General features: G+C 44.9%; 1 protein-coding gene across 2 annotated transcripts; it reads right to left on the reverse strand.

Annotated features, from left to right (window-relative positions):
• Positions 1-359: 359 nt before the first annotated feature.
• On the reverse strand, positions 360-26,994 carry LOC146175541 (uncharacterized). 2 transcript variants are annotated; one of them, XM_084581932.1, is made up of 6 exons: positions 26,834-26,993; positions 25,547-25,599; positions 22,406-22,622; positions 16,277-16,389; positions 9,153-9,383; positions 360-829 (listed from the first exon to the last, which is right to left on the reverse strand). In XM_084581932.1, the coding sequence occupies exons 1-6, from the start codon at positions 26,880-26,882 to the stop codon at positions 752-754; spliced, it is 741 nt and encodes a 246-aa protein (XP_084438058.1). In that variant the 5' UTR covers positions 26,883-26,993; the 3' UTR covers positions 360-751. The 2 variants fall into 2 exon arrangements, with proteins under 2 accessions (XP_084438058.1, XP_084438059.1); XM_084581933.1 differs by lacking the exon at positions 360-829 and adding an exon at positions 5,991-6,147 and having other exon boundaries at positions 26,834-26,994.
• Positions 26,995-27,109: the final 115 nt, after the last annotated feature.

A 27,109-nucleotide genomic window follows, 5' to 3' on the forward strand; every position in this document is an offset into this window, starting at 1 on the left:
TCGATGCGATGTTTCACGGGAAGGGCCAGGCGTTACCGAGAAGCGGGGAGGGCTCAGGCTGGCTCCGAGGGAGTGGTTTAGAAATTGGTTCGGCCCCCGCGAGCGGGCCAAGGCTGGCGAAGGCCACAGGAAGCAGTTGCGTGCGGCATGCGTTCGCCTATTTTTCTCAGAAGTGCGAGAGCGCCGTTCTTGGGAGAGACAAGAATCAATTTGCGATTGTGCACCGCTGTCCTTCGCTCCCTCGCCGCCGCAAACGGTACTTGCCGTACACACGACACCGTTCCTGCGGATTGCGGGCATTCTGGAAAGTTGTGCGATCCTTATGAATGAATGAGTCACCACCACGCAAGACAAGTTGGTAGTATGTCGAAACTTTAATCTGCGAAAAACAGCAAGACTTGTTCGAACGATCGAGGCCTCCCGTGTCAACATTGAAGAGAAACGAAAAGATATTACAAGCTGGCACTCTGTGTTAAATTACACATGTATAGAAAAATCATGTGCTATCTGACCTTCCTCTGCTGCATGTCAACACACAAAAATAAATATGAAATGTTCGTGACCGTAGGAGATCTGCATGGAGTCGGCATATATTCTGCCACTCAGTTAAGGATACATTTCTAAATTTCGAGAACAATATGTGACCCTTTCTCATGCCCAGCAAAACGTTTCGTCAACGAGCATTTGTACATCTGTGTTCTAGTTGCGTGAGCAAATAATCAACACTTTATAACTTTTCAATGGGCGCATACTATTCCACACAGAGCTCAAACTTTTCTATCTCTTCAAATTCTGCTGCCATCTTGTCAGCCCATTGCTCGAAGGCTTTCTGAAAATGAAAAAAAAAAAAAAGAGCGAAACGAAAAAATGAGGCACTGCTATTGCATTAAAGAACATAGTTCGAGATAACATACGCAATAAATTATGCAGTCCCGAGCAAGCTGCTTACAAATCTTAGTGTGACCAGGTAAGTCACTGATAAAAGTGCCAAACAGAAAAAAAAAATAATAATAAAATAAAAAAAAATAAAAGCACCAAATGACAAAAAAAAAAGGAAGAAATGACGGACGGCAATCTAATTCATGTTTGTCTACAAGCTCTAGCCACTCTGTTGTCAGCGTGTGTCTCTGCGAATTCACTTAGCAACTAAGCAAAAACTGCATGGCTATTAAGTTGGTTGGTTGGTTTGTGGGGTTTAACGTCCCAAAGCAACTCAGGCTATGAGAGACGCCGTAGTGGAGGACTCCGGAAATTTCAACCACCTGGGGTTCTTTAACGTGCACTGACATCGCACAGCACACGGGCGCCTTGCTTTTCGCCTCCATGGAAAAGCTGCCGCCGAGGCCGGGATTCGATCCCGCGTCCTTGGGAACAGTAGTCGAGCGCCGTAACCACTGCGCCACCCCGGCGGGGTTATGGCTTGTAAGTGTCAAGTCATGCAATTATGGATCAAACCCAATCAACAACACTGGAACTGCACACACAAAAGAGCGGCAAAGTAAATCGAGGATTATACTAAACATTACATGTCATCCACATTTCGGTCATGGTAAACATGGGCTGGCAAACTTACCCACCAAAGTACTGAGCACTACAATTAAGAAACAATGACATAACTTGCAAATATAAGCAACTTCTTTTTTTCTCAGCAATGCCACTCAAGATATTTTCATAAAAATATAATTACAGCCATCTTCAGAGGTTATTAGGCAGGTTATGCCGAGATCATTTTAATTTCAAAAATCCAAAATTTGCAAGCCAAATTCAAATAAAATTAGCTTAACTGCCAGAGCAATCTATTAACAGTAGCACCCCAGCCACTCGCTAAAATGACATTCAGGATGCCAGATGGCTTTCAGACTCAACAGAATTCTGCTGTGCTCTATGGAAATTTTCTAGGCTGCCCGCTGAACCATGTGATGCGGCATGCCTGCTATGAAAATTTGAGCCTTTGCTCCAGTAGCATGTGCCAGTTTCACGAATCAGCTTTAACACCAGACTTGTTTTCTAGCAACAATCAAATAACAAGCTTCGTCCAATTCCTTCGGGAAATAAAAAGAGGCACTAGACCCCATTATCCTTGTGAATTTCGAATAAACCTCAGCTAGCTGCATTTAAAATGAGGCCCCCGGTTCAATGCCTACATTTTCTTTTTCTTTCAAGGACAAAATACTGTGATATTAACAGCTACACCTTGAAGTGTTGACAGTATGGCACTTCGACATAAGCGAGCCTGCGTCTCTTTTTTTTTTTTTTTTGCACGGAGAATGGAACAGTGTGATCTAGGCATAAAACGTCGATACATTGTTACTGTAATGAGGCGGATTAAGCGATTTGCACTGCAATAGCTTTACTGACACGTTGCTGCTACCAAAGCCGGCAATTCTCAGAGTGGGCGCAAGCTTCCTCGTCTTCGCCACTTCGTCGTCTTCTTCATTTTCGCGCTTTCCTCTTCTCGCAAATCGTCCTACAATACCCCCGCGTGAAAAGACGCCATCCTGACGGCTTAAGGGAAAGACACAATCGTGGGGTCGTAGTAGGGTTTTAGGCGATCGATGTGGACGATTTCACGTCCACTGCGATGGAGATCCGTAGGAGGAGTGAGGGGCTCGACAAGATAATTAACGGGGGAAGTTTGTTGAAGTACACGATAAGGGCCCTGATATCTACTAAGAAGCTTGACTGGCCTGAGCTTGAAGAGGGAGCCCATAGTCACACAAAGGATTCTTGACGATAAGCAAGTGGTAGACATGTAGAAGCGGGGCGGTCGTTTTTCTGGTGGTGAGCCGTGAGCTGATGGGCGATCTGACAGGACTCTTCGGCATAGGTAAAGTCTTGAGAAATGGGGGTCATTTCAGAGGTGTCGGGGCGGTAGAGGAGGATAGTGTCCATCGTACCAGAAGGTTCTCGGCCATACAGAAAAAAATGAGGGGAGAGCCGGTAGTTGTTTGCATGGCAGAATTATAAGCATAGGAGATAAATGGCAGTACACAGACCCCGTTCTAGTGGGTAGAAAATACATACATGGCCATCATGCCGCTAAGGGTCCGGTTGAAGCGCTCAACTATTCCGTTTGTTTGTGGATGGTAGGACGACGTACGGTGAACAACATGACACTCGTGAAGAAGGGCTTCAATGACGTTTGATAAAAATACGCGACCATGATCACTGAGCAATTCCTGGGGCACGCCGTGACGCGGTACGCCATTCTGAAGTATGAAACCAGCAACGTCTCAAGCGGTCGCAGCTGGTAAAGCAGCAGTTTCTGCGTATCGGGCAAGATGGACGATGGCAGCAATGATCCACCGATTTCCTGCAGAAGAGCAGAGAAGCGGCCCGTAAAGGTCAATTCCAACATGACCGAAAGGTCAATCTGGGCACGGAAGAGGCTGCAGAGGAGCTGTAAGGTGTGGTGATGGTTTCTTGTAGCACTAGCAAGCGATGTAAGAGCGTATGTACTGGCAAACAAACGATACATGCCTCGCCAGTAGTAGCGATGACGTAGGCGAGTATAACTTTTCAGCAATCCAGCGTGGCCACACAATGGATCGTCGTGACAGCTGGCGCAAATGACGGAGCGGAGAGGGCGAGGGATTACGAGCAGCTATTTGCGGCCGTTAGGAAGATAGTTTCGGCGGTAAAGGAGGTTGTCGCGCTTAGCAAAATGATGTGTTTGATGTCGGACTGCTCAAGAGAGGGTGGGGGGGCACGGTGACTGGTTGGTCAGAATGCAGAATGTCCGTTATGGAAACAATCCAGAGATCCTTGAGCTGCTCGTGTGCCATGTCCACGGTTTCAAAGGAAAAGGGAGTGAGGCCGGCGACAGAGGGTGGCTCATGATCAGAGGACACAGAAGAGTGGGAGAGAGCATCTGCGTCAGAGTGCTTGTGACCAGGGCGATAAAGGACCCGAATATCGTAATCCAGTAAAGGGAGAGCCCTACGGGCGAGGCGACTTGAAATATCTTTCAGAGACTACAGCCAGCAGAGAACATGGTGATCAGTGATGACATCGAACGGCCGTCCGTATAAGTAAGGGCGAAATTTAGTTATGGCCCAAACAATCGCCAAACATTCCTTTTCGGTGACTGAATAGTTAGTCTTTGCTTTGGTCAGTGCTCGACTCGCATAAGAAACAACATACTCAGGGAAACCAGGTTTTCGCTAAGCAAGAATGGCATCGATGCCGATGCCGCTTGCATCCGTGCGCAGTTCAGTTGGAGTGCAGGGGTCAAAATGACGCACTATCGGAGGGGACGTGAAAAGGCGGTGGAGCGTGGTGAACGCTTCATCACATGCAGATGACCAGGCAGACAAGTCTGGGCTCCCAGCAAGTAGCTGAGTCAAAGCGGCATTAATGTCAGCAAAATTTTGAACAAAGCGGCGGAAGTAGGAACAAAGACCTATGAAGCTGTGCAGTTCTTTCATTGAGCGGGGCCTGGGAAATTTCGTCACTGCGCGAAGCTTGGCAGGGTCCGGCAGGACACTGTCCTTGGATACGACGTGGCCGAGTATTGTAAATTGTCGAACGCCAAACCGACATTTCTTTAAATTGAGCTACAGACCTGCATTGGTCAAACATCAAGGAACACTCTCGAAGCGAAGAGGATGGGATGGAAAGTCCTTCGAGTCGAGAAGATGACAACATTGTCTAGGTAGCAGAGGCATACCTGCCATTTCAGCCCGCATAGGATGTTGTCCATCATGCACTCAAAAGTGCGTACGAGTCGGAGAGCGAGGCAAAGACGGACAACGCGAGACTGGGTCGGAGACAGGCTCTTCTTACGTTGTCGCGGGCCCATAGGCGTAAGGATGGGATAGACGTGCATGGCACCACCGGGCCACATGGCCAGCTACACCGCAGACATAGCAAATAGGGAGGTTATCTTGGGTGCGCCACAGATTCATAGTGTGCGGACAGGAGCGAGGACGAGCTGGCTGAGCAGGTGGGCCCTGAGGCATGGGCGGCCGCCTAGAAAAGTTGGAGCCTGGTGTCGCATACATAAACATAGCGGATGGAAGCGGTGGCCTGCTCGCAATTTCGGCATAAATCAGTGGAGCGGCGACCATAGGCGGCGGATTGCTGGGTGGCAGGATCTTAGCAACCTGCTCCTAGATGACGCGTTGCAATGGGGGCTACAGAGATTGTGTGGCAGGGCGGCAAGTAACCAAAGACAACTGTCAAGCCACCTCTTTCCGCACAAACTGGTGAATTTGCTGGAGAAGCGTTGCGCGATCTTGAGGCGAGGTGGGAAGATCCAGAGTCGAAACGGCGTCTTCCGAGCAAATGCTACGGCGCGTTATGAGACGCCGTTTTCGGAGCTCGTCAAAACTTCGACAAAAAGAGGTGACGTCAGAAATGGTTTGGGGACTCTTGGGGGGGGGGGGGGGGGGGGGGGGTCAAAATCAGATATGCGTCGTCAATCCCCTTGAAGACATGCCTGATCTCATCTTCCTCAGTCATTGATGGATTGAGGCGTTTACATAGGTCAACAATATCCTCAATGTAGCTAGCAAAGTTTTCGCCTTTTCACTGAGCCCGGGAACTCAACCGTTGTTCGGCACGAAGTTTTCGAAATATCAGCTTTGTGGTTTCAAAACCACAAGTTTGCGACGTCAGACAAATAGAAGACAATGGTGAGTTTAACGCTACCATTCCACTTATTGTAGGCACTCACTCGTTCGTAGGAGGTCAGCCAGTCCTCCACATCTGTGTCATCCGTGCCACTGATGATGGGTGGATCTCGCTGCCGCACTGGCCCTGAACAGATGATGGTGTTGGAAACAAGCGGGCCAGGTTGAGCTATGGTGTCTGTCATAGTGGCAGAGCTGGTTATGGTGTGACAGCGGAACTCCAGGATGGGAAAAGGCGGCACCTCCACCAAGTGTAATGAGGCGGATTAAGCAATAAGCAATTCACACTGCAATAGCTTTATTGACATGTTGTTGCTGCCAAAGCCGGCGTTTCTCAGAGCGGGCGTGAGCTTCTTCGTCTTCGCCACTCTGTTGTCTTCTTCATCTTCGCGCTTTCCTCTTCTCGCAAATCCAACTATCCGTCCTACATTATTTATTTTATTGAGATTTAGTGTCTTTATCCTGGTGTTTTATTCACCTTCTCTGCTGTTGCTTGTATTTTCAGGCTCCTGGTCTGCGAGAGATGAAATTTTTCTCATTGCAGCCCTCATAGCGATACGAGCTTCAGACCCTACCCCTTTTCTAGGTGAATGGACAGAACAACATTAAAGCGCTGTACTGCAGCGGCGCTACTGGCATCAAGTATTTGTTTCTGTTCATTCAGTCCTTTCCTTTTATTTGTTTGTTTTATCTTCTGTTTCGAAATATGAATGATGATGAAAAAGGTGCCAAGACTTTGGTTTCCAGATGATAGCGTGATGACGGAATTGCCGTGGTGGTGCCGTGGTTAGGGCGCTCGACTACTGTGCCCAAGAATGCATGATCAAATCCCGGCCGCAGCGGCCGCTTTTTGATGGAGGCGAAAAGCTAGACGCCTGTGTTCTGTGTGATGTCAGTGCACGTTAAAGAACCCCAGGTGGTCAAAACTTCCGGGGTCCTCCACTATGGCGTCTCACAAAGCCTGAGCCGCTTTGGGAAGCTAACCCCAACACCAACCAACCAATCATGATGACATTGCAGCAAATGGCACACACTTCCGCAAGTGTCCACAACACATTCCAGCTGAATGAAACTCAGTTTGATGATATCTGAAGATTGCTTGTAGCATGGTAATAAGATATAGCATTGTCTAATGTTTACTAACAAAAAAAAAAAAAAAAAACGAAAGAAAAGAAAGTTACGTAACAGCTACACTCCAATGATTCACACAAAAAATTAGAGGCTCATCAAATAATTAAAGAAATCGAATGGCAAAAATACCCTTGAAACCACAGTACTTCTGTACCATATCAGATCAGATCACCCTTCTTCCCAGCTAAATCAATGACAGCAAAAAAAAAAAAAACTGGGTCACTCGGCATGGAATGGTTCACTGTCAAGTTTTAGCAGTTTATTAAAAGAATAATCTCATTGTCGGAAAGGCAGTGACAATTTTACACTATATTTTAATAAGAAGAACGTGCTAGCAATTCTAGCACCAGTCAATAACACTACTACTATTAATAATGTGCAACAACTACACATGAATGATTTAACATATCCATAAAAAGGACAGACAGGTGTAGTGGAGATTTAGGAACAGCAGGAAATAGATTTCCCGCATGCACCAATCAAGAGATATTTCAGGGTTTATATAATATCATTTTCTGCAGCCAGCAAAACTGACAACCAACATCACACAAACCACCTCTGAGGTAAACATTCTTTTATGATAGTTAAAGGGCCACTGTCCACCCTCTGGTCGAAAATATTTTCTTCCCCAGTGACTGCGCGACTTCGCCCCCAGAACACAAGGCCGCAAAATGTTTTTTGAAAAGAGTAATTCATAATGCAGTTACAGCCACCGCAATTCCCCGATTTGGTTGTGTTTCTCTCCTCCCATGTTCTTGCAAAGATTTTTCAATCTCCTGCCCGGCTGTCTAGCCCCCACAAGCCAAATTCCCCTTCCTCCTCCACGTTTGGCAGGAGGTGGGGCGTGGCACTCTGCGTGCGCAAAAAAAAACAAACAAAAACTGGCGAGGGAGCGCGTGCAGCAGCAGCGAGCGGTGGACACAATTAGTGGTGTATGCCCATCCTTCCCCCGTCAGTCAGCGAGATAGGCCAATGGTTGTCGTTTGCTACCCCGACGTCAGTATAGCGACTCATAGGGAACGGGGAAGCTGGTTTCCCGAAGGGGAGGATGACAGAGCTTTGATTTGTATTTTTGCTGCTTTGTAGCGCGTGTATCGCTGTAGCATTTTGCACAGACTATCTCCGGTACCTGATTGAAGCACTGGGCTCCTTTGCTTAAAAGGTCATACCCTGGGCAGTGACCCTTTAAGGAGACCCAATTCAGAGAATCCCAAAGCAGTGGTTTGCTTCCACTTATGCTCCATCTCACAAGCTGTTTGCAGTTATAGGCAATCTGGGCCAATCAGGGTGGTGTGCACAACATAACTTGTTCCTACATGCATGTCGCCTCCGTCAATGCTAGGAATTTTACGGCAGAGCTTCTAGCTGCTACAAATCAGAACCGAAATAACCGTAGCCACGACTCTCTAAATAATGCACGCCAGTTTGCTATACACACACTGATAATTGCAACCACTGCGTCATCTGCAGTTCGTGATGCTGTCCTCACTCATACACGCAGCTGAGCATGTGTGGCAAATTATAATTGCGATCAGAGGCCTTGCTTGCCGCATGTAAGGTCGGAACCATGTAAACAAAAAAAAAAAAAAAGTGCTGTGTGGTGGGGTGTCTCCTCCGCTCCTGGGTCCTGGGTGCTCTTAAAATGGAAGTAGTGCAGCGACTGCCACTGCCTGAAGAAGTGGTGCAGCTGAGTGTGATGAAACAGTGTTCCACCGCCCCCCAAAGAAAACTGGCCAGGTAGGCTCCCATCTTACAAATGCCATGACTCTACAGCAGGATTTTACAAGCTCCTTGAGAAAAGATCATTGTAGTGAAACTGCTAGTGGGATTGCCTGAAAGTCTAGATTTGGAACTGCGGCGACAGCATGCGAGAGATTTCTTTTCCCTTCTTTTATTTTGTTATTGCGTATGTCATTGGTTGGTTTGGCTGATTTATGACGTTTAACATGCCAAAGTGACTCAAGCTATTAGAGATGCAATAGCGAAGGGCTCCACAAATCTTTAATGTGCACTGACATCGCACAGTACATGGGTGCCTTGTCTTTTGCCTCCTACGAAAAGGGGCCACCATGGCCGCGATGTTATTGTATATAAACAAGATAGATTTGGTCCTCTCTGCATTTCCATGCTATAAGCTTACCTATATGACTGCTATGACGAGCAAAATTTTCCTACAGCGTCATTTGTACATTTACTCCCGTTCACTCAGCCTCAAAAGTCCCTTTCACTGAAGCCGAAATAGATAACGGAAATAAAGAAGAAATAGAATACAATACGAAAATCTGCATATAACATATACGTGTAAAAAAGTGAAAGACAAACGTAAGAACCAACATATAGCTACAACTACCATAAGCAGTAAAAGTCATGCCCAGATGCCTAACTCACATCTCGTTTTTGGTGCTTCAGAGCCTCGGACTTGGACACCGGTTTTGTTTTTTTCTCCTTTGCCGGATGTTCTCCCTCCGGCATGCCAAAATGCTCGTTCGGGTCGTGTTTCTCGGGTGCCACCGGCTCTTCGAAGAGGTTGATGGAAACTGACACTGGCTTGCTTCCCCGAGAGTATGTCCGTTTGACCTTACGCACTGTCAGCGTGGGACTCTGGCTACCATCCCGGTCCTGGACAGTGAGAGTGCAGACACCAGATCTGTTAGGTGCAAAGTGAAAAATAAAATGCCTGTCCTGCGTCCAAAGAAAACTATGAATAAGGCTGTAATAATAAAATCAACTACAGTCAAACTCACTTTTAACAATACTGAAGTGCCAGGCAAATATCACTGTTGTAGCCAATAATGACAAATAAAAACAAGGACAAACACATCATATAATGACAGGAAAGTAGCTTAGAACGTCCATGTCTTTGGTGGAAAAAATGTGGATCAGTCAGCTTCGACAGGTTCACGGCGTATTTTGGTCATATCTCCCTAGACGATGCGTAACTACAGCACATAGCCGAGTGGGGGGTGTTTATTAAAAGTGAGGCCCCCAAGGAACTATCATTTGTCAGGCACCTGTTGCATATGGGTTCATTGTAGCTGTCAGCTCAGGTGACAGCTGAGATGGTAGCCTCATTGACGAACTGTTCGTTTTTCGTGACTGCATCGTCAGCACGAAACAATTCAAGTCTCGACACCCTGCCGCCATCAATACAGCGGTGGCAGCTTTGCGAGCCTTCGCGTCACTCGCACTTTTAGTGAAGCCTACTTTCCAGAAGAAATTCTTGATGGGAAATCTGATAAGCTTGCAGTACCCAGGGAACAGTGACGGCAGAAAGGAAAAAGAAAACCACGCTCACTAGACACATGCAGCATTGCATGGAAGGCCGCGCCTCAGCATGTTTTCTATTTGAGGTTGGGGCACACCCTCAGAAGCGTTAATAATGGACTGCTCCACTAAAGGAGACATTGGAAAGCCTCAGTCTTTCCTCCTCCCCTGCACTGCTGCCGCAGCATGCAAGCACCCTTGGCGTACATGACATCTGTGTGCGTGGTCACGCAGCGCTCTCACTTTCACAGCACAGGATTAACCCGTTAGCCAGCTCCACCAGCTCCTCATGCACGTGCTTTCGGATTGTTAGCACAATTTGGCAGGTGTGGTAGTTTCCCTGCTTTGTCTCCTTAAAGGACTACAGACACCTAATTTTTGTGTTCGTGTTTTATCATTTGTAATGATGCCTAGGACATTATTCTACACGGATCACCATGTCACATTCGCCTACGACAGCTGAATAGTTTATAATCGAATTTCTGTTCTCACCTTTTCCGGTTTCGGTTTCAACAGCTGAGTGATGGTTGTGACATCACAGTCAAGTCTAGGTCATGCGAGGAATGAAAATACAGCGATAAAATCATTGCTGTGTCATTTGAATTCACTACAATGATAAAGCTAGCCTGCCTCAAGAAAAGGAATCACTATAAGTGAAGAATGAGCGATTATATTGCTGTTTTTTTTCATGCCGCGCATCAAGACATGACTTTGACGTCACAGCCATCTCTCGGCTGCTGAAACCAAAACTGGTGAGTAAAGAAAATTCAATTATAAATTATTTAGCAGTTGAAGGCGAAAACTGCGTCCGGACTGATATACAAGAATAACTTACGCATCATCAAGAAGAAAAATGCCACTAAAATTTGGTGTCTATAGTCATTTAAAAACTGGCTCTCTGTGACCAGATTCAATTGCTGTAATAGATGATTCCCTATGACAGCATTGTTATAAGTAGTTTATTTTACGATAGTAAACACGAAAGAGCTGACAGTGCATTGGAAGCCCGTCGTTATATCCAATATATTGTTCCAACCAGTATTCTTATAGGTGGGTTTGACTGCAGGTAAAAATGAAATAATAAACCACCCTGCAAAACAAGAACAGTAATGGCAAAAAAGGAAAAAGTGCTGCTTTCTCTGAATCTCTGGCCGAAGCCATTTCAGAAGCACTATGCCCTGTTCTTCCCAGGATATCACCGGTTTACACGTGAGCATCACCTCAAAGAACTTCAACAAAATAAACATCAATTATTTCAGCTGCAAGGAAAAAGACTGTTCTTCGAGGTATGTGCTGCTTAAAATGAATTGATGAGGCAGTTCAAAGTCTACGCTGAGATCCAAAACTGCATTATGATTTGTTTATCTGCAATGTACACGAAACATTCACGGGGATGCAGATATAATATAGAAAAATAGACAACAGGCATAAATCATACAAAAAGAAATACAGAGGAGGAAAAAGAAAAAAAAGACCAGTGATAGAAATCTGCTCGTCAATAAAACATACATTTTCTGTTCTTACAGCTACAACACCAAAGTACCAGTGCTGCAGCCTCCTGCTTTAACACTTAGCAGACCTAGACGAGCCAGGCTCGTCATAAAGCTCAGTACTCTGATTATTGTTTAAGATGAGTACGGCTCACCTAAAGCATTTTTTAGGATAGATACCAAAGGGCTGACTGCTTTTGCTTGGCCTGAATGGAGAAGCACACAAATGAAAGTGGCAGACAGTGACAGCAGCAATGGTGCCAACATATGCGATACCGAAGCTACAATTTGTTTTGCTCCCGAAGTGAGGACGACGATTGCGAGGACCTTGCTAGCAGTGAAGCAGAAGATGAAGACAGAAAATAAGCAGGAACCAACATGGTGCTCTGTGATATGCTGCTTGTAGTAGTAGAAGGAAACGCGCACCGGGTGCAGGTGGTGCAAGAAAGCACTTCTGGCAATCCTGTGCATGCTTTGAGCATGGCCCACTAGTGAAAGCCTTGAACATAAGAATATCAGTTATTTTTTGAGTTTGTAACATTTTGTGACATTTACAGTTATTGTTTTGGAAGCTCTTCCTGTATCCTCCTTCAGGTACGTTGAAATAGCCGCATTTCCACATAATACAAATAGGTATAATAGGTAAATACCGCTATATGGAAAAAAAAACATTCTTATGGTGTTTTTTATGCTTTACACTGACCAGAATACCGCGTCCTTAAAGAACAAAGAAATTACCACTTTGGTACCAGCTCTTGAAAAAAAAATTTGAAGGTTAAATAGCATATCGCAGAATACCGCGTCCTTAACCCTTTCGCTGTCACGAATGTACTGGTACGTTTTCACGCTCCCCCCCAGTGTCACTGATGTACCAGTACGTTCTCTATCGTGCATTCAGAACTTCGTGCCTGAATGCGAAGCTGGCGCACTTGGACAGGCTGTGCCATCTGCCAAATCTTTCTACAGGTTCCTATTTTCAGCCCACGTTGCGTTAAAACGTATATACTGAAGAGTATAGAGCAATCTCGCTGAGCGACCATGCGACGCGCGCATTTCGCGCCGCGTGCGTGTGGTTACGGGTTCAAGGATTGTTCTGCCATCTATCGCAGGTTTGCATGTTTTAATTTTTATTCTGTTGGTGTGTCTGCTACAACACATCAGCGGGTCACGTCCAGGGGTTCGCGCCGTTGCCTCTCCAATAGACCGACACATGACTCGATCACTACTTTCGCTCTCTCTTGCCACGCCCTTGCTTGTGGCTAGCAGCAGCAAAGAAGGTTGTTTTGGCCTCTTTCCATCTCCCTCTGTCATCTTTATTTCACAACGTGCCATTTATCTCCGTTGTGCGGGTCACCGAAAGGGGTTACTTTCGGATGGCTGACCGCGCAGAACCTTCGACTGCGGACTAGAGCGAAGGCTCTTTTGATTATAAACACGACTCGAGCTCGTATTCAGTCTCTCAAGAAGTACCGAGCAGTTTTTTTTCTTATATTATCCTCATTTATCTAATTTGTAATCAGGCTGATAATAATGATGAAGTTAATTAACAAAAATGTGCATATTCCATTGACTGTTATTTCTATACCAATCAGAATCAAAAATAAATCTCTATGCTCGTTCCCTGATATGCTCGTTCTCTGATACCAAGCAGACACTGGGGGTGCGTCACGACCAAAAAAGCCCGACATCGAAAGGGTTAAAGAACAAAGAAATTACCACTTTGGTACCAGCTCTTAAAAAAGAAATTTGAACATTACGGGGTTAAATAGCAAAAAGCAGATGCAATTTTTTGTATGGACTAAGTTGCACTGTAAGGAAGACGATAAGGAACACTCAAAACTGTGTCGCCATCGCTGGACTCCATCGCGCAAGTCTCTGACTGGCTGTTCTGTGCTGCCAGCATTAACTAACATACCTAATCATATAAAATCCCTTCTTAACAATGTACATTGTGTGGACCATTGCTTTGCTGTGTCCTTACATTCTGCAAGATGGCTGCCAAATGCTTCGAGCTCTACTCTGTCATTCTTATATTAATATGTTATGTAATAAATTCATTATCCGAACTGAATGGTTTAGCTATTTTCAGTACGCTGACCATATGCAAGTCAGTCCTTTTTATCCAGTGAGTCACAGAAGTTATAGTTTTTGGGCAGCAGAGATATGGAGGAGCCTACCAGGATCAGCACAACCTTGCACCAAGAGCCCACGCAGATGTTTTCAACATTTCCATAGGTGTTTTTCATTTTTCGTTTTTCCGATAAAAATTATTTTTTCAAAAACTGCCTGTGTGGCAGAATGCATGTCCAGGAGATAAGGTTCATGAAAAAAAAAAATGCAGTTTAACTCCTTTTTACAGCAGTCCCACTTGCTTCAAGTGCTGGTTCATGGGCAATGGTGTGAACAGTTCTTGTTTACATCGAAGCTGGATGCCAAACCTCATGTGTAGTGAATGCCAATTTTGCACTAAAACTGCCGTTTTTCAGTCATGCAACCCGTTTTCTTCTGCGCACAAGTGAGAACAAACTCAAGTATAAGAACATCTCGCTGCAATAAATGCTGCCAAACAGAACTGCCATTAAAGCAAGGTACCATATATTCCAATTTTTTTTTGTCAGCTAACCATTCAAAGTGTTACGATTAAATTCCCTCACAATAAGCTACTTTTGTGAAGCGTGGTTCCATTTGAAGAAACTTCTGCGAAGTAAAGGTAACTTTTACAATAGTATAGCCTGCAATGTAGGCAACACACTACAGCATTCAATAATTGGTAACCTCTTTTTCACCAACAGCACAAAACTGTTTGAACATCCAGGCTTTCCAATGTCCTGTCTCCATCGCAACCAAACACTTACTCGTTAAGCCAAGCAACTGTCCAAATCGAAAAGCAATCTTGTAATTTCAGGCATTTCGAGCCACCAGTTTAGGTGTAGTGTTGCCGGCCCATACAAAGACCTATGGAATGTTAATGTTTAGTGCAAGCACACTGATATCCTGCTATTCTCATCTCCCTAACTGACCCTGCTAAATAAATAGTTGAAAAATCAGCATTCACTTCAACAAATGGCACCACTGACATGTCCTACACATGTTACATATCCTAGGTAAAATTTCCTCCCTAATGTGCAAAGTGCAAGCAAAGATGAGAGTGAGAGTCTAGTCCAAGACTGTGAACAGAAAAAAAGAAAGAAGAAAAAGGCACAGATTTGCAAAGTAGGAACCAAAACATAAAGCAAAATGCTTCATAGCCCTTATTCTTCCACAGCTGATGTTAACTAGTATGTGTGCAACCCAAACACGGGTGGAAAGCTGGGAAGTTCATTGCTCATCATCCTTATCTTTTCCGTCATCTTCACGTTCCCATATCGAGCCCTCTTCCCAGTGCAGCATGTTCACTTTCCCACTAAGCCCTGTCCGCGTGCATGCACTTGTCGAAAACTGTACAGGGATACATGTAGCCACACAGTGATGGCATGGTGTTGGCTAACACCTGGAGCAATGCGATCACGAAAAAGCCTAAGGATATACAGAGATTCATTCATCCTCCACTTCTCCCACAACAGATGTTTCTTACATCTTGCATCCGTTAGGCCCAAAAGAACAGTCGGCAATAACGGTAAAAATTGCACTGAAATGGTGGTAGCTGACAGCGATGGCTGGCTTATGGTCATGAGCATTACTTCTAAACTATCAAGTCAAGTCTAGGTTGTCAATGTTCCAAGCCGATTTTACAGCAAAAACAAAGTTTCTGCTCCTGTGAATTTTCACACAGACACTATGAATTTTGCTGTAGCCGAGTTAGATAATATAACAAACTGCCAAGGGAAATTTATTACACGAAGCTCAGCTGTGTTTAACAACTTGACACAAAGGACAATTCTCTCTCTCTACTTACAGCACAGAAGTTCATAATGAACAAACATGTTGCTTGGGGACAAAAGCAGATCACAAAGGTGAAGACCCAGCACAGCTGAGACAAGACAAAAGGAGGAGACATATACAGCACTTCGTCCTGTCTCAGCTGCACTCTGCCTCTGCCTGTTCAACACGCATCGACCAGCTCAACAAAGCACTGCTCTCTAAAAGGGAAATGTTTCTGACGCACTGGCATTACCAGTCACGATGACCGATCTCAGCAATGTGCCTGTAGTCCTCATGCATTAAAGAAACAAAAAGAGAAATCAAAGAAAAATACTCCATCAGAGAAATTTCAAACCCAGAAATTTCTCGTGGAGAATGAGTATAGAACTTCAGAGTGACAGCGGAGCTGCGTTACATGAAGGATAGAAAGGAGCAAACCTAATTTATGTGTGTTAATGATAAAAAGGCAATATCACCGGACATGAATGCAATAAAAAGTGATAGCATATTGTTCAGATGGTGATAGAAAATGATAAAATAATGAGGTAGTGATAAGGATGTGACAGAGCAATAGTGTGTTCTTATGCCAGTGAAGCCTAACAGGATGGAAACACAGGCCAGTAAGAATTGAACGATGCTTTGGCATGTCTTAAAATGACCACATCCCAATCTGGCCTAGGCTACCGAAAATTTCGCATTGTTGGCTCAAATGTGTTTAGGAGGCATCTGAGCAGTGCTCTTGACATGCCAACACTCCGATTTTACCCGGGCTACCATGCAGCCATTAGCCACACAGTCATTAGGGTAGTCAACTGCTTGCTAGTGCTTTCAGACTTGTTCTTGGAGAGCATGACCTTCTTTTCTTTTTCTTTGAGCAGCTTTGATAGAATTACTTACCATCCGTCTTCTTGTCCTTGCACCTGTGTGACACATTCCAGGAGATTCCATCGCAGTATCGAAAGGGTCTAAACAGAACAACTCGCAAGGTGGATGCTCCACAGGGTCTACAACTGAAACAAAAACAAAAAAAAGTTAAGGGGGAAATTTAAGTTCTGCTTTTAGGGGTACACTCTGTGAATGACTGCTGTCTATGGCTCGCTCCCCTTGCAAATCATCGTTTGCGTGCAAACACTTTGCCACTCGCCTAATCGCCAACCTTTTAATTTGTTCCTCTATTACCTCGCACATACCCATTAGCATACAGCTACCACACCACATGCAAGACCACATGACACAGGTACAGAGCGCATTGCTTTAACCAAGCCGTGTGAATGCGCCTGCCTGACCTAGGCTAGTACATCTGATTCAGCATCCAAGGTTCCTAGGCTCAATTCCCATCTCACCCTCACATCCCAAAGCGGCTGCTCAAGATGGCAGCTCCTATCAATTCTGTCCTGTCATATGATCTCGTGACATCACACAATCTGCTGAACAATCCGCACCTGGCCCCGCAACCTGAAAAATACCACCTGCCAGAGGCAAGCTGGTGATTTGTTCACTTACAATGCAGACACCAGAATTTCTACAGAACAGGGCCATTTTTGATACTGGCAAGCTAAAAGAAGTTCAATAAAGAAGCGACTATGAAGGTGCAGTGAATGACCCTCTACTGATGGCCAGATGTTTGGTGGCTGCCGCGACAGTGGCATTATCCTCTACAACCTTCCTCTTTAATTCTGCAGGTGCAGAATACAACTCAGAGCGGGTTGGATGCATATGCAGTTGGGCGGAAGCATATGGACGATGTGGCAGGCCATTAGTGCTGAAGTTTTTGGGTTCCCCCACAAAGCTCCCAGGAAACATTCAATGACACCGCACACAAAATGCACCCAGTGTTGGTAAAGGACAAGAAGATATGCAGTCTACCCGGTTTCCGCGAGAAAGTCTCACATGAATAGTAATCGACAGTGGCTTGATCAACACAGCCACCATATTCTGAGCTCTCCCATTCTGTGTGCTTCTGAACAAAAGAGAGATGCCAGTTTTCCACAGAAATTGGCCCTGCAAGCTGCTGGCACAAGTTCTGTTAGCAGCTAATTACAAAGAAACCATGCTGAATTCTGGCTTGAAACCAGTTACAAAGACTACAGGCGACTCGAGATGCACAGTTCAAAAGGTGGTTTCAGCAATGCAAAGAGGCACAGACACAAAGTGGTGGGTAGAGAGGCTAAGGCAAAGCAGCAACATCCACAAAAAAATACAAGCTCCACGGCCATATGAAGACTCTGCAACAGCACAAGTTAGTTTTTCTGAACAGCGAAGAAGAACATGGCAACGCAGCCTGTTGTAGGAACAGTAGTTGTTAGTGGGAAGCAAAGGGGAAAAGTGTGCAGGGAATTGGCACAGCATTATTGGCATGATAGACATATCTAGTGCTGCACTCTGTTTCTGCCCTCAAAAGAGGTTTTGTAGCCATGACAAAGGGGTTTTCACTGTGCACAGGAGCTGACTTCCAGAAAGGGTGCGAGCTCCGGCTCCAGCCTACGAATTGCAGCACTCAAATAGAATGTTGAAGCACTGTTATATCCTACGAAACCTCGCAGTGTATGTTGCGTCCCCAACTTTTTTCCAAATGGTCAGGTTACGATGATTTGCACACGAAAACATGACTGAAAAGCTTTTTGAATCATTCCCCACTTTCAAATGCATGCCGAGCAATGTCCAGTGCATAGGAAACTGGCATTTCTGTAGCACGGCAGGAGTAATCATGAGCTCCCATCCCTTTCAATACGGGCCAGTTTGCAGCCTTATTACAAAAGCTACTAAGAGCTGCTCAACAGCTTTACTGCATATTTAAATGTACACAAACCAGCTTACATTTAATGCATGGTGCCGCAAACCATCACTACCACATGAAAACAGCATTGGAACCTCTATGCCACCAGCCACAAATGACAGGTGGTAAACTGAGGAGTGAAATACACATCTCTCCACTTGTAAGAGAGGGAAATGAGAAGTTGGAAGGTGGCTTCCATAAGAGGAACCCATACGGTAGCTACCATTGTGGGTGGCTATAGTGGCAAGCCTAGTAAGCCAAACGGCAACATCTCTTGATAGCATGTAGGAGAGAGAGATTCTGCTCTCAAGAGGGAAACAAGTAGAAAAATGCCAGTGTAATAGAGTACAAAGAAGACTAATACCCGTGTCACATGTGCACTGCAAAGGCATTTAAATAAAAAGACGCCTGCCCAAAAGGAGTTTCATCTGCAGGCACACGATAGAGTTCAATTGCCTTTCCTGAAGTGGTCTTTTTTGAGAGCGGAGATCGCCGATCTCTTTTACAGCTGGAAAGGTGTAGCCTCCAACCCAGTCGGCATCAGTGATTATCTTTTAATAAATAAAGGAAGCAAAAGTGCATTTTTGTGTCCCATTTATGCACTATAAAAAAAGTGTTTTACATTCCGCATAAGGTTAACTAGGCACAATAATGCAGCTTTTTTGCAGCACTCTCGTAAGCATTTGGAAGATATCATGTAGTGACGCTAACCACAGATGTGGATGCGTGCCATCTTCTTTAACGTTTGTGAACATATAGTAGCTAAATTTACCATAAACAACATGTAATAACATGCATATTTGATTTATATGTTGCGATGCGTCGGTTTATTCTGAGTGGTTTTGTTTCAAGATCTAGCGCCATGCTTTCGATAGCGTCCTCCGAAGAAAACGCTAAAAAGAGATCGGCAACGTCGTGTGGCTGCTACACGACTCCTTTTGAATACAAGTCTTTCAACTCGATAAAAGACCGCCTAGGTGAGAGAGTTCTTGCTTGCTCGTGTTACAGAGGTATAAGTGTGCAGCAAAGGTAGACGAGAAGAAAGATGTGCAATATGCCATGTAATGAAAAGGGGAATGAAAGTGTAATGCTCTGCATTTCCATTGGACTGGCCCCGGCAGCATCCCTAGGGTAAACACCACTCAGTGTAGTGGCCTTACTCGTTGCCCCTCCTCGTGACATCACAGCATCATGCCAGCTTTGCTCTGAAGCTCGCTCTGCACCACATCAAGAGTGTTTTATGAAAACGTCACTGAAGGACCCCTGCCTTATGAAAATAATGCCACAGTTTGTTTCAAAAAGAGGAAATATACAAAGTGGAAGACATAGGTGCAGCTGGAGAGCTAAAGGCAAGTAGCACCAAGCATGAAAATAAGCTTTCTACATAAGATTTGGATCGAGCAGACTGATGATCATAGCAGGTCACGAGATAGGTTGATGGTGTCGGAAAACCAGGCAGAGCAATCTCCTAGGTCACATCAGTGACCTCAAGCAGCCTTTGTGTGGGGGCAGAAGAGTTTTTCAAATAGTAGGACGTGGTGAGATCGACAAATAGTAGGACTAGCAAACCCTGAGCAAAATTAGCTTTCTGATGTAAACAGTCGTAAACTGACTTCTGGTGGGTCTGTGATGTGGAGAGGTGGGCGGGGGCAAGTTAAAGCCACAGATTGCCTTGCAAGATGATATCTCATGCATATTGTTCGGTTAAGCCAGCAACATTAAAGCTGTAGATGACTACGGCATTAACAGAGCCATATTACGAACATTTTGGCCGGCTGAGGCATACACAGAGCGCATCAGCCAATATTTAGTTCAGACGTTCAGTGTTGCACAAGATCTGCATATTGAACACTAACAGAAGTGTTACAGCATACCTGGTTTTGCAAAGTACCAAGAAAGCACATATTTATAGTCTGAGTGAGGTGGTGGCAAAAACCCTGAAGGTAGAGACCAATGTGATAAAATGTTTAGGGATAATAACAGCAGACCAAAAAAAACAACTTAGGCGACTTTTTCAACGCTGACAGAGGCCGGTGGAGGCAAGAATATAATGCAGTACACGCCGGGACAAAAAAAAAAAAAATGTGGTGCACACGGCTACATGGATGCGACATGCCAAGATGGCCAGAGGTGCATCTGTCATTGCATTATCTGTGGGCATCCAAATGGAGCCTTTAGGGATTGCAACCAGCCACTCGGGACCTCAGCAGACCTCAGCGCAGTGGTGCATACTCCCATTGTGGAACTGTAGCCGCAGGCAGGCACTTGTTTGCAGACCCGAAGCCTTTAATGAGCGGCCTTAACCGTGACGTTGAAAAAGTCTGACGCAGCAGAATGTTGAAGCTGAGCATCAGTCTTACTTGAGTCAGGCAACTCCAGACGGTAACGAAAGGCTGTCCATATTGACAGTGAACAAATGTTACTGCAAGCACAAGGTCGAACCACCCGGTTAACCGACAAATCCTCTAATGGAGAAATTTAAGAGAACCAAGCGTAGTGCGACAACAACCCACTCAAATGCAAAAGATTTATATTCAGCACTGAAGTTACTTTGCTTGACGGTGAATGGAAGGCAGCCAGCATTTTAGGAATGGCACATTCATGGCCCCGCCATTGTTAGGCTAGCACAGCACTGGTTTTATGTATACTAGCATTCATGCGAACTTGAACAGGGGCAGATGCATCAACGTCAGCTATAATAGATGAGCAAGATTAGATGAGTGACAAGAAAACTTCCCACTGGGGCAAGCCTTCAGGTAAGGGAGGATCCTTCCTTAGGAGCTCAGAGAGTGAGCAGTCTGGGTAGTAGAAATATTTTACGAATAGCAGAAATACGAACAGACTGCCTTCATTTACTAGGAAGCAAGAAAGTGTCTAACAGTGTGAATTTCACTCAGCCCAGGCCTTACGACACCGACCAGGGCCCTTAATCCACAAGCTTCTATTTTGCGTTTCAGTTGGTCACATGTCTGCATGACAGCAGCATCAGATGAAAGCGGGTAGCGGCCAGCCACAGAAAAGATAGCGAGTCCTGCCCATACTCCTCTTCACTCTCGCCACTCTCCACACGTCAGCAATAAAATGTCAATGAAGTGTCACATTTCACAGAATCAAGCCAAAGCTCCACTTGACGAAAAAGAGCATCAAAAGTACTTTGAACCGTATGGAAAATGTAGATGAGAAGACCACACTGTCATTGAGGTAGCACAGACAAGCAGCCCACGCGTAAAGCCTCAACAAAATCTCTCACATGAGTGTTTGAAAGTGGCCAGGCCATTTGAATAAGCAGATCAAAATGGCTTTAAATAAATAGACCCCAAAATGTAACGAATGCGGTCTTCTCGTTATCCATGTCATCTATAGCAATCCTGCCATATAACAAAGCTCCGATCAACAGATCAAATTGCACTTATCTTAATAGCAATTTCAAGGGTCTGTTAACGAAAAAAGAAAACATAAAATGTTATGTGCTTAATATTTTTCTTTTTTAATTAGCACTAGCAAAAAAAGCCAACTTTCAGCCTGTAACACCGCGTGTCCTGATATGCACACGAATGAATGCAAAATAAGCACAAGTGCATTTTGAACAGCCCATCAAACGTCCGTAACAAATTCTCAGGTAACAAGCATGCGGTTGCAACCTAGTCACTCCCTCTGCTCCAGCCCATTAATGCTGGACCTGGGTCCATATACTTAGTCTGCATCGTTATCGAAAAGCGTCGCTATCTCCATGACCTAGAGCCATCTGATTGGTGAAACACCGGAATTGGATGTCATTACCACTTCTGGTTCCGGCATTTCCACTGATTAGATGTCTCTATGTAAGGGAGATAACGACATTTTTCTATAACGACGCAAACTTGGAATAGGGATCCTGGTGCGGTCAAAGCCCCCGTAGTGATGCCGCTGATCAGCCCAGTCGATTTTTCATTTTTTTGACTGCCACGGTAAAATGTGCTGGTGCTAATGCCTACCCTTTGGAAGCTTTTCCGGAGGCAGGAAGCGATGCAACTGTGGTCACACTCTTTTGACAATAGCACAGGCTCTAAATGCAGCTGGGAAACTGCACCCTAATGTATCTAAGCATCTTCCATAGCTGCTAAGCCTGCCATTCTGTTGTCTAATACAGTGGAGGAATTACCCTTCCCGAGCCTCAGGCAGACAAGAAGAGTGCTCTAGGCAGAGCCACTACATGGAGCTGCATTGCCCACGAAATGAGCTTGCTGCCACTGACGACGAGCTGAACGTACCTGAAGAGACAGATTGAGAGGGTGTGCTGTTCGGAGTCGATGTGACAACGTGCACAGGGGCTGCCGTTCCAGACCTCTCCCGAGTGTTCCGCAAGGCACGACAGTCAGGTCTCCCGATGGGGCTCACGCCCAGCTTGAGTAATTTTTTCCTGGATGATGATGGTGTCACCAGTTGGAACTGTTTGTCGGCCTTTACTGAACTCCTTTTCCTTTCAGCCTGCAGCAACATTCGCTCATCAGTACAGGCCACATCAGGTAAATGAATGAAACAATCCACAACAAGCATATGCCTGCTGGGTGCACAATTGTCAATCAAGCAACATTGTTCATTCAATTCTCATACCTCAACTGGTCTTATGCCATTGTGTGTCTTAGCGCTCCCTTAACATATTTTCCCCAGCTCAGGAAAGAGGAAACTCCAACAGAGGCCAGGTTTGAGGATAAGATAAGGGAAGCAGCATGTTGATTCCACTTACAAAAGAGCACATTGAGACTGAACTCATTAAAAGTTGCATTCTCCGGCTCTTTCTCGGTGTGTCAATGTTTGCCTAGCAGCAAAACAAACTTATTGGCAAAGAAGATTTATTTAGAAATTTTGCTGCATTTTGATCCAACCTTGCGATGTCTGCGCAGAGAAACAGGTTGCTGCCATCTTGAAGAGAATGGTCGTGCAGCTTAGCCTCTGGAATTTGCGTCAAGCACTCGATGAGTCAGTAATGCAGCATTTTACACGCAAAATCAGCCGGGGACAGTGACACCAGCATTTCCCGTTTGTGAGGTTTCTAGCGTGCAAATACTCCCTATTGGGTAAAAGTGGTCTCCCCGCAGTTTGAATGCCGCACTCTACCGACACAGGCAAACCTCGTTGTGTCCTCGGTGTCCCTTTATGACATTCTTAGAGCAGGCGAACTGCTAGTGGCAACACCTCATAGTGCAGTGCACCAACTCTGGCAACATGGCAACCTCTTTAATCCCCTTATCCCTTTTCCCAAGTGTAGAGTAGCCAACCAGAGGCCTTTTTGGTTAACATCCCTGCCTTCCATCCTCATCCCTATCTGGCAACATGGCAAGTTACTCAGAAAGAGCACTGACAACGCTGAGCAGAAGATATTGTTCGCTTCAACACTAACCATGCGCTGCAGTGACTCAGGGGCCACGGCTGCTGAGCATGAAATTAAAGAACCGCAAGCACTGCACTTTGACAAGTAAAACAGCAACAAAAAGAGAAAGAAAGGATGAGTGCTGTGTGATGTCACTGCATGTTAAAGAGCACCGGGTCGTCAAAGTTATTTCCACAGCCTAAAATACAACAACTGCCCTTCCTTCATTTCCCATGTGGCACAGTTCAAGTGCCCATCTCGAGTGACACAATTACAGCAGCATTCCTTTTCTGATAGCCATAATTATAAGTATCACTACGCAGCCACAAACCAAACCACAGGAAACGCAGTCAGAGGAAGGGTGCGCTGACCCCAAATGTATTCGAAGGGTGTACGTAAGAGGCTGAAGCAAGTGAACCACCAGAGGTCAGCTGAGTGCACACATCAACCCCAATACTTTTGGTCTCCTAAGGAAGGTGGAAGCGTAGACTCTTTCAAAAGCTAGCTCAAAATAAAGCTTGCATGGCAGAGCATAGAACTAAAGCAGATGACCCCAATAAAACACTCCCATAAAGGCCACTTCAGCACACCTAGGTGAACTAAAAATGTAAACTCACTGCAGCCTTCTTCGAAACTCCTGAAGACATGACTAGAAACGTCTAAGACCCAACTGTCAGCCAACAACAGCTTTTAGCACAAATGGCTGTGCCGTGAAAAGTAACAATTTGTAGAGGCCCCCACTCCACCCTTTGCACAACCCAAAGGACTTCAACTGACACATGACACTACAGCATGCATTCATTACTTTAGGCTCTTTGAGGGCAATCAGTGCAGTAGCAAGTGTGTGGAACAAGAAAGGGAAGTCCTCACCAACCATAAAACAAAGAATAGATTCCAAGAAGATATTTACATGTACAACTACACTTTCAACTTTTAAAAAGCAGTCACGTGCATGCCACATTCAAGGCATGGGAAGAGAACGAAAGACTGCACCTGGGCCACAAATGGGAGAACAAAAGGCCACATCTGCACCTCTACTGCCTCTTAACAAAAGAAAGAAAGTCAGCAAACAGACCACGCCTGATGAGTGGCACCAAAACAAAAGTTCCCATACCGGCAACTGAAAGTTGCCTGAAAACAACTATGAAAGCAATAAAATCTCCATCAACATTGTAGGGACAGCAACAGGTCTGTAATAATAATATTTTTTTTGTACTGTGCAGAACTGATAACAAATAAAAGAAAACATAGAAAGAAAAAGCATGCAAGAGAGGCAAGTGGCACAAACATGCTGCTATGTGTCCCACACTTTGAACGGTAACTATATTTACTCGATTCTAAGCCCCCTTCTTTTTCACGATCATGATGCCCAAAGTGCCGAAACGAGGAGCCGTGCAAAATAATGAAACGTCAGTAGCGGCGTTATAACTTGTGGAGTTTAAACTATAACTGTTAAGGGAGAAAGGAAACGGGTTCAGAGGTCACTGGTAAATACACTCAATGTATGAAACGAACACTTTTTAGCATTAACCCAAAGTAAAACCTCATGGTACTGAGCCAGCAATTTATTATTAAATTTCAAAAAATGCATTTTTCTTTAACATATACATCAAGGCATATGTCACACGTGTGACGATGTCATGGCGAAGGAAAGAAGCGAACAGTTGGCGAGGCCAAGGAAAGCATTGGAGATTGTACTTTGTCTTTTTTTTTAATTTTTACTTCGGTAATCACATAAATTAGTAATTTATTCTGTTTAGGGGAAAGATAAACACAAAGTAGAAGGAAAAACAACGTGCCAATGGTGGGAACCGAACCCACGACCTTCGAATATCGCGTCCGGTGCTCTTCCAACTGAGCTGATGAGTAGCTCAGTTGGAAGAGCACCGGAAGCGATATTGAACTGGACAATTTCTAATGTCGTTCCAGTTTTTGAATCTTTTGTTGGCAGGCTTTAGAGGATCCTTCTCACAAAAATGCGCAACATCCTATGCATGCTCAGGTAAAAGAAGTAGCATAACAAAAATAATAAGCCACTTACAGGTTCGACCCCCACGTTCTCAATTGCTGAGAGTACATGTCTCACAGGGTTTTCTGTAGGGAATAGAAAAATTATTTTTCAACAATGAGCAAAGCAAGATACTGATTTCTGGAGAGCAGATTAACCTTTGATATGCCTAATGAGCCACTGTAAGCAGGGCCGAATTATGCAATGATTACATCACAATGATGTCACAAAATTGTCAGTCAGCCCCTGCTCATATTGGTCAGAACGTCCGCCGGTCAGAATCGACCAAAAGGAGCTGGGCTAGCTGTGCAGTTTGTGGCAGATTTGTGACCATTTTTGTGATGCGACAGTCATGTAACACGACCCCTAATACCACACTGCCGGTGGGCTTTTTACGCATATTTAAGATCCCTGAAGAAAAAAAAAAAGAAAAAAAAAAACTGGTTGAGAGCAGGGAAGGCGCAGTATCGGCCTCACTTCTCAGTGGACACCTGAACCACTTCATGGGAAAAGGGGGGATGGTGAAAATACCCGGGTTCAAACCCCAGCGCGGTGGCCAACGGCGAAACGCCGAAGGCGTCTGTGTGCTTTGCAATGTCATCAAGGTAGAATCCTCTTTAGCGCACCACATAAAGGAGGACAAGAGGTACGCCCCTTATGCATTGCGCTAAAGAGGATTCCACATTGAAAACATAAACTAGCCCAGAAACAAGCGTTGTGCAATGTCAGTGCATGTTAATGATTCCCAGGTGACCAAAATTCTCTCTTTTTTCCCTCCCACCTTCCTCCCCTACCCTCACACTACGGTCGCTACGGTTTACACCGATACCTGCGACAGATGCACTGACCGCACAGCACACGGACGCTCTCACCTCCACCGAAACGCAGCTACCGAAACAGATTAATGTGCCACATCACAACGGCTACTTCAAATGTCGATTCCTCTGTACTGCCATAGAGTTTCTAAACAGTAGTACGTATATTTAGAAACTCTGGCTACTGCGGCACGCAAACGATGCTTCCTAACTGGTCCTTCCAGAACAATCGATAGTGCACATTAATGCATTCGTAGTTGTAAAACCATCACAGCGCGCAGGAGAACATGTTAAATGACGTTAGATAATCTTGGGTAGCTGAAGATTTTTCTAAACACACTACGACGAAGTTTCGGACGCAAGAAATGAACAAGCGTCGCCATTTTGCCGTCGACGACCGAAGAAAATACGGTCCCCAAATTCAAATTTCAGGAACTACAAACTGCTCCCTGTGTACAAATTATGTAGCTTACGTTAACAGAACTAGCTGGAAAGTTTCGCTTACCGGCTTTGTTTTTCACCATCTGTCTAGTTCGCAGAGGCCGCAAAGACATGGCAACACATACGCAAACTTCGCGCGTCTGTTCGTGCCTTGCCTTGTCTTCAAAACAAAATAAAAATAGATACAAACTTTTTTGCTTATTTTGATTTCTGTTCTTTTTCAAATAAACTCTTTTTAGTGTAATTTACATTCGTTTTCTTCATTAAAATTTGACTACCTATATAAATCAGTTGTATAAGTGTTTAAGTGGTTTAAGTACGATACATTCAGATGCAACAT

The sequence above is a fragment of the Amblyomma maculatum genome, chromosome 10, assembly GCF_055883805.1.
Source record: "Amblyomma maculatum isolate TAMU_Amacu chromosome 10, ASM5588380v1, whole genome shotgun sequence".
NCBI lineage: Eukaryota > Metazoa > Arthropoda > Arachnida > Ixodida > Ixodidae > Amblyomma > Amblyomma maculatum.